Consider the following 8468-nt stretch of genomic DNA (forward strand, 5'->3'; position numbering starts at 1 on the left):
ATCCCGTTATCATAGCCCCTGTTAAACGGATTCGGAACTGTTGAGATTTGGAGTCAGATTTGTTTCCTGTTTTGTGTCACGTTCATTAGCTCTCAATGGCATAATAAGATTGAAATAATTGGACTTTGCTGTGGGCTGTGTATCAGATTCATAGCATTTTGTGTATGTGAGAACTTGTCTTTTAGGAGTAAAATGGAATTAATTATTATTCTTTACCTTGATGATGTTTAGAATGTCATCAGCAGCTAATAACATGGTTTAGTTTCCCAATACAGGGCAAGTGCTTGCCCCTCAAGCCTGTCACCTTTGCTCTGTCTGTCATACACCTATATTTACCCAAAGGCATGTGAAAGTGCCCTACGGGGGGGAGGGGCAAGGCAGCCGGTAACCCTGAGTGCTTACTCAACTTCCAATACTGAAATTGGTGGGACAGGGTATATAAAAGTGAGTATAGGCAGAGCCTGCTTTCTAGGATTCCAGAATATGGGGGTGTATTTTGCCTTTTGTTTCATTGTAGTAGAGGTGGTTTGAAGATTGACACTTTCCTCTTGACTTCAGCCCTTTAGTAAATGTATTAATCTCTGTGAGACACTATTTTGTCACCTCTAAAGAGGGGTAAGAACTCACCCCTCCTGTCTTACCCTTGTTTTTTGAGCCCCTTTGATAGTTTTGCTCCTTTAGAAAGCACTCCAGCTTTCCCTCAGTTTTCTAGCTCACCTATGATCCATTTAAGGAACCTAAGGGCGAGGCCTGTGATGGGAAATAGACTATAGCTTCCCTATAGTCTAGAATAATCCAGATCACACTAAATGCAGGTTCTGCATTTAGAAACCCAAGGTAAAATCACCTTCCTTAACCAGACATCATTTATTCAGTCAGCGAATAATTATTGACCGCTTACTATGTGTCAGGTGCTCTTCTGGGCACTGGGGATAAAGGGGTGACAGAGATGGAGTTCACGTCCAAGTAAGTAAATAAACACATAAGTAAATGATTGGATAGTGATAAATGCTCTGCAGAAACATATTATATTAGGGTAATGGGTCCAGAAAGACATAAAAGTACCCAGAATTTCTGAGGAAAAATATAACAGGAAAGTGGTTCTAAAACAGTCTGTCCGATAGAACTTCCTGTGATGATGGGAAAATTCTGTATCTGCGCTAATACAGTGCCCATGGGCTGCTGCGGCTATCAGGCATTGAACATGTGACCCGTGCTGCTGAGAAACCAATTTTAAATTTTATTTAATTTTAATGAATTTAAGTAGCCACATGTGGCTTATGGCTACCATATAGGACAAGTGCAGTTTGAGAGCTGCATGTTGGACTTAGGTGTCTATACTTGTGCAGGGAAGGTGAGTAATGTGCAGCACTGTCTTCATCTTTTTAACATGAAAAAGCAAACACGTTCTCACTGCATCACCTTGGTAGAATAGATTCATGACGAGGCTGCAGTGTATGAGGGCCTTGTTGTAAAGATACAAGCAACCTAACAAGGGGACTAAAGAGAAGCAGTGGATGGTCACGAAAAAAATGTTCGAATGGCATCCACAAGGGACGGCTAAAGGCTCTGAGCAATATTGAAGGCGTAGCAAGAGCACATCGTTGCATGGCCATGTGTACCGTTAGATGATAAGGGTTATTATTTCCTAGTAGAAATGCCCAAACTGGCAGAAAGACACATAGACTAATAATCAAGGGCTAGTGCTACTCAAGCATTTGCTGAGGTTTTGTTCACCGAGACAGAGCATCTGATCGACGTGGAACTGCCCCTAGTAGTTTTCTCCTAGGAAGTAGAAGGAATGAGAGAAATGCCCTAATGAGGATCGTCATCTGCAAATCGAGGGGCTGGCCAAGGTCTGCAGTCAGGGCCTCTCAGCTCTGTAGTCTCTTCATTCTGTGATTCAGTCATGACCAACAAAGAATGATTTGGTGAGGTGAGAACAGCCCTGTTGGGAGAAAACTTAGAGTTTGTGTAGCAACAGAAGGGACCACTGGAAGGGAAACCTATTCTGTGACTAGAGCCATTACGAAATTTTCTGGAAATGCCAAATGGGGTTTGACGCATGCCAAAATGCTAATCATAGAGAAAGTATAATAAGATTTTAACATATGGGAAAGTATCACATATATAAAATTATTGAAATTATATGAATAGTGTCTAGTTTTTCTATCACCAACTACATTACTAAATTAAAAAGATTTTAATCTGAATTAAATATTTTCTTGTGACTGTATATATATTTACATATATATTTAATTATAGTTGACATTCAATGTTTTCCCACTTCAGCTTCAGGTGCATAGTGTAGTGGTCAGGTATTTACAGTCTGTGAAGTGGTCTCCCTAATAAGTCCAGTGCCCATCTGGCAACCTACATGATCTCTACAACATTAGTGATTAAATTCCCCAAACTTAATTTCACATCCCTGTGACTATTTTGTGACTACCCATTTGTACTTTCTAATCCCTTCTCCTTCTCCCCCATCCCTCAAACCCCCTCCCATCTAGCAACCTCAGTTTTTTTCTCTGTATCTCTGAGTCTATTTCTGTTTTGTTTCCACATTTATTCTGTATTATGTTGTTTTGTACACCTGAAACTAATTATATATATGTGTATGTATATTCACATATATATAAAATACTTTCTAATATATATATATATATATATATATATCTATATCTATATATATATATATATATATATATATCTATATATAATTTTCTTGTGAAACCAGAATATGTTTATTGGGTTCTCAATACACGTAAGTCAGAAAAAATCCTCAACAGGAATTGAACTTTAAAAGAAACTCAAACATTAGTTCTGTGTTCAAGTGTAAGATACGGTTGTTATCAGACATGGTCACATTTTAACCAAGTAAGTAATGCCACACTTAAGAAAGAGTATAAAAGGGCAAGAATAAGAATTTTCTTTACAAGCACATGGTGTGTCTAATTAATTTCTGCCCAAAGCGTTGCTCTTCTATGAATGAGAACTGCGGTTAAGGCTAAATGTCATCAATCCTTGGTGTTTGAGTAAGCAATATAGGTTAAGCAACCCATAAATGAACTGGCAAATACGTTATTCTAAATAAGACTGTAAGAGCTCTCCTTAAAGGTAGAATTAAGTTTTATAGATAAAAAGAAATAAGCCTACAGATTTGTAATTGTAATGCTTTATCTCCAGAAATACAACTAGCACTGGAATTAGGGTCAATAAGTCATGTGCCTTTGGGGTCTGTAAGGAGAAGCTGAAAAAAAAACAATTCCCTCTTTATGGCCAGGAGAGAAATGTGGAACCATTGTTTTCCACCGTGAAAGTGCAACCATAATCCAGCTCTTTCTGGATTTTATTCATTTTATGGAATGAATAAAAGAAAGTAGTCTCACAATTTCCATATCATTTAGTGTTTAAAGACTGGTTTTCATATCCCAAAACAGATGCCACCTAAACTAGTAAAAAAGACTATTCCGTGTAGTATTGGAAGCGTTACTGGGTTTACCTCCATCTCTTTCCAGTGCCTTCTGAGACAAGTGCCAACCCGTGGATGTTTTCGTATTTCTTTCCCATCTTAGATATGTGTAAGCCAAAGGGGAAATCAAAAGTGTCTCCTCATGAGGAAGTGTGTGATGAATCTAATATTGCTGCTTATCTTTATAATTAAATGTTTAGTTATGCCTTCTCAATGTAGGGTTAGTAGTAGTATATCATTTGAGAAAAAAGTTCTTGCTTTAAAATGTTCAGTGCTGCTGGTTGACCACAAATAAGGTCTTATTTAGCACGTTATGTACAATTGGTCTCCTTAGACCAAGGGTTCTCCACCTTTAGCAAGTGTCAGTATCACCTGGAGGATTTGTTAAACACCGTTGCTGGGCCCCGCACTCAGAGTTTCCAAGTCAGTAAGTCTGGAGTAGGCCTGAGAATCTATATTTCTCACAAGCTCCCAGGTAACGCGAATGCCCCTGGTCTGGGGACCATACTTGGAGAACCACTGCCCTAAAACCATGAGGAGCCCATTGTGACTGGCTTTTGATATCTGAGGAAACAAAGGTTTCTTTGTGAACCCATTTCTTCCTGCTCTTTTTTCTGACTCTGCCAACAACATGGGGTACGTCTTAAGCTTCTTCCTGGCCCAGATCCACTAACAAACATTTTAACGTCACAATTTTGTTAATATAGACTTTGAATCTAGAAGAGTAAAAAGGACAAAGGGGGTAGTGGATGCATTTTCTGACTCCATACATTGTTTCGCAACTATAGAGAGGTGGTGGTGGAGCCCTGAACCCACCTGCCACTCAGTCTGCTACCATTTAAGGCTGATGTTTGGCATGTCGTATTTAGAGTGTTTGTAATGGTTTCCCATGATGCCACGGGGCAGTGAAGCAATTTACTCAGAAGCAGGGTGGCAACTCCCGATAGATTTACTGACAAGAAACCCAAGGCCCTGGGTGGAAATGGCTAGTCTGTGGCCCAGCCTGTGGTTGTCCCGGCCTTCCGTCATCGGGAGCCCTGGTCCTGTTACCTCCCACAGCCCACCTGCCCGTGTCTGCAGCTGAGGCCTCTGAAGGATAAAGCAGTGACTCCGTGACTTGGCACGCTCCCTTCTCAGCTACATTCAAGTGTAATTCCAGATGGTAGCTTCCTACGTCTTTTGGCTGTCTGGTGTGATTTCTGCCAGAGAGGCCTTCATTAAGGCCTTTGTAAGGATCCTGGCAAAGGTCAGCCTTCAGAGACGGGACAGAAACCATTAGTCCCATTTGAAAGCCGTCCCACCTCAAATGTCTCATCTATAAAATGGAGGGTGTAATCCCTGTGCTTCCTGCCTCCAAGATGGGTGTGAAAAGTAAATAAGATAATACATGTGAAAGGGATGTGAGAAGAAGATACTAGACAGGTGTAGGTGGTGTGTGAGGCTGTGACCGGTGCTTTGATAATTATCTTTAAAAATGTTAATGAGCCTCCTTTTTAAAGGTTCAGGTTAGAATGGTTTGACCCTGAATATTATCAACCATTAAAGGATTCTAGCATCTCACTTGGAATTATGTAAATGACGATAGAGTTGCTATGCCTTTGTGAGAGAAAATTGGGAAGAAGAATTCATATATTAATCATCCTAATTATTCACCATTATAACGTGTTAGCCACAGACATGACAATAACTAACTTCTGTATTTTGAAGGACAGCACTGCTGTCAGGCTGACATTCAAAGTGAGATTCAGACATCTCAGGATCCTTTCACCTTGGTCTTTAATTTTTTTTAACTTTGAGTAAATCGTTTTACCTTTGTTTTTTGTTTACTTAAGTAAGAATACATTCTCTGAGATTATGTGAAATTATCAGAGTGCTTTGAAAAAATGGGAGTATTTCATAAACTATCTACCAAATTTGAGTTGAAATATATTACCCTGAGGTGAAAACAGTTGAGGTTGGCTTCCAGAAAGAATATTTCACCTCTAGTTGTATTTCATTTTAATGCGATTTTATTTAATGTGACTTAATGCAGAGTCTCCCGCCATGGCAGGATGTGTTAGTGTTCTAGATAAAAGCAAATACAGTAAGCTGCCTTGACTGTTTTCTGGGAGAGTAAGAAAGACCCACGTTTAAGTGTAACACATCCTATCAGGATCAAGGGTGTTAGTGTATAAATGCTGTCTTCCGTGTGTGTCTACACTTCCTCGTGTCCCTTGAAATGTTGACGACATGCCAAGTACAGATCTAACTGGGTCTGAGGTCCAATTCTGCTTCTGACTGCAGGCTCTCTCCCCCAGCCCTAGGAGTCCCAGCTAACCAAACAGCAGCATGCAGGATGCTTTCCTGATTCCTCTGATAATATGCACATGAACAAGGCTAGGTGTCAGCCTAGCAGAATAGATTCTCCAGATCTTTCTCTGTGTTATCTTGGTGCCCGGGAATGGAGAACTCCCCTCCACCTGGCAGGGCCAGCCCTGGGCTAAGTGGTGGAGTGTGTTGTCATTACACTCCCAATGCCCCACACATCTTTTTAGTTTACCATCCTCCCCTGTCAGTGACCTCTTCCTGACCTTCCACCCACACTGTACACGCGGACTCACTGCATCACACCTGACTTGGTTGACTCATCCCTTGAGGCCCTGCCTCCCGCTAAGGATGTAAGAACTAGTAGGTGCTCACCCTTTGATGAGTAGAGGGTAAGTCAGACAGCGAGATGCATTTTCACAGCACCTTCCCCAAGGGGTGGATGGCAATTTTGAGCGCTACACCAGGTTAGGTGAGGTGGGAATGGAGGGGTATTTTTGAATAGGGAGATTCTTTGGCACTTTTCAAATCATCCCAGAAAGGAAGGAAGCTTCCTAGTACAGATCAACAATCTCTTATCCTAAAGCCTGAGGCTATTTCAGAATTCAGAATTTTGGGGGTGTTAGCACAGCACAGTGGAACATATACCTTGTCTGATAATGAAACACACTAATACTCACAGGAAACGGGATGAGTGTTGTTAGTTCAGGTTACGATGTGCCACCAAATGAGTTTCAATTGGATCAGGTTTTACCAGCAAAGTAACATTAGGGTATTAAAGCTTTTAGGATGTCAGAATTGCAGACAAGGAATTAAGCACCTATCGTTGTTAACAGTGGTTCACATTTACTGAGCACTTAGAGTGTGCCAGGTGCTATGCTAAGTGAGCACTTTGCACATAAGCTCCTTTACTCCTCTAATGAATGTGGGACGTAGGAATTATTAGAATCTTCTACTTCACTGATTCCTGCTAAATCTTCCTTAAAAAAAGACTATTGATAACTGTTAGAATTAATAAATGAATTCAGTAAAGTTACAGGATACCAAATCAATATACAAAAAAAGGGAGCAAAAAGTCTGTACAGCGCCCACCTAAAGCGACTCCGGTCATGTGAGGGAGGCATTTGGATGCACAGACAATGGCTGCCCAGGGCGGTGGGAACAGAGGACGGGTGCCCGCCTGGCCTGTGCTTCAGGGAAAGCTCCCTGGGCAGTTGCGGGTCCAGCTCTGTCCTCCAGGCAGAGGAGGAAGCCATCTGAGAGGGGACAGGGGAGGTCACTACCTCCACTTGTTACTACTAAGCCCACTCATTCAAGGTCAGTAGCTCTCAAACACTTGGAGACCACCGCTCCCTGTGGTCCTTCCCTTTATTTCTTTAACATAACCTTCTCTTCTGTTTTACAGAACACCCATCTCGGCTTTCTCACAAGACAACATCTATGAAGTTCAGCCTCCAAGAGTAGATAGAAAATCTACAGAGATCTTCCAGGCCCACATCCAGGCCAGTCACGGAATCACGCAGCCCCTTGGGAAAGAAGACACCTCTGTGTACCGAGAATACATCAGAAACCGCTACCTGTGAAGGGAGGTCCCCACGGTGGCCCTGACGGGGACCAACAAAGTCAGTTTGCTTATGTTGTAATCTGTTTTGTCTCATCTGAAAAGGTAATTGCCTGTCAGTCCTTTACATCGGAAGGTTTTTCCTCTTTTTGTAATTGGTGAATTATAAACTATAGGTAATAAAGAAATGACTGAATATTGAACTGTCATTGCCTTTGCTTTATTTTAGAAATACTTTGTTTAGACTTGTGATCAATATAGTCTCGTACCATGACATTAAGAAACTAATAGCCATTTCTTGAGCACTTGCTGTGTGCCAGGCACTTGGGAGGGCCTGGGCGTATCACAGAAAGAACAACGGGACCGAAATTCCTCTCTTGTGCAAAAGGAGTAGTTTTCTTTGTAGTTAACATATTTTTCTCATTTATTCTGATGATTTTTATGTTAAGTTTGTGTTTTGATTTAAAATGTATTACTTTGAAAGGCCTTGTTCTTAGAAAATAAACACTGAAGTATTTATGGGTAAAGGGACAAGATGTCAACAAAGTGCTAATGATTCAGGAAACACAGCACAAATGGGACAAAATATTAGTAATTGGTAAACCTGAGAAAGAATAAAAAGGAGTTCTTGGAACTATTCTTACAATTTTTCTATAAATGTGAAATTATATCAAAATAAAACATTAAAAAGTTGTTACTCTGCATAACTTCTGTGGTGTATAATTCTGTTACATGTGGTGTCCAATCAGAGTTGACTCTTCGTGTATGGTTTGTTCTCCGTTTAGTCAAACATAATAGGGACAACTTTCTGCATTTTCTAATAGTTGAACACAAATGACTTGATCTCATTATCTCTCTGCTTTTTTTAAAAACAAGTTGTCTCAGTTCTCCCTCCTCATAGATAAAATAAAGAAGAAAACCAAGCCGTCTAATGGGAGAAGGAAAACTGATCAGCCTAACTGACCTTGAAAATATCTCCAACACCAAGATTCTGGGATTTTTTTTTTAAATTGCAGATAGAAGTTAAGCACTAATTAACAGACATTTTTGATTTGATGCCATCATAAAATTAGGATTAAAGAATGACAAAATAATAGGCAAAAGGAATGTGGTGTTGTCTGGTCAGAATAA

At 40.4% G+C, this 8468-nt stretch overlaps 1 protein-coding gene across 1 annotated transcript in view; it reads left to right on the plus strand.

Annotated features, from left to right (window-relative positions):
• FIG4 (FIG4 phosphoinositide 5-phosphatase) overlaps nucleotides 1–7829 on the plus strand; it is a 103482-nt gene extending 95653 nt beyond the window's left edge. Inside the window, exon 23 of the mRNA XM_019735020.2 lies at nucleotides 7182–7829. Coding sequence (XP_019590579.2) covers nucleotides 7182–7359 — 178 coding nt within the window. The 3' untranslated portion in view covers nucleotides 7360–7829. The remainder of the gene's footprint in view (nucleotides 1–7181) is intronic.
• Nucleotides 7830–8468: the final 639 nt, after the last annotated feature.

This window comes from Rhinolophus sinicus, linkage group LG05 (genome assembly GCF_036562045.2).
Source record: "Rhinolophus sinicus isolate RSC01 linkage group LG05, ASM3656204v1, whole genome shotgun sequence".
Taxonomy (NCBI): domain Eukaryota; kingdom Metazoa; phylum Chordata; class Mammalia; order Chiroptera; family Rhinolophidae; genus Rhinolophus; species Rhinolophus sinicus.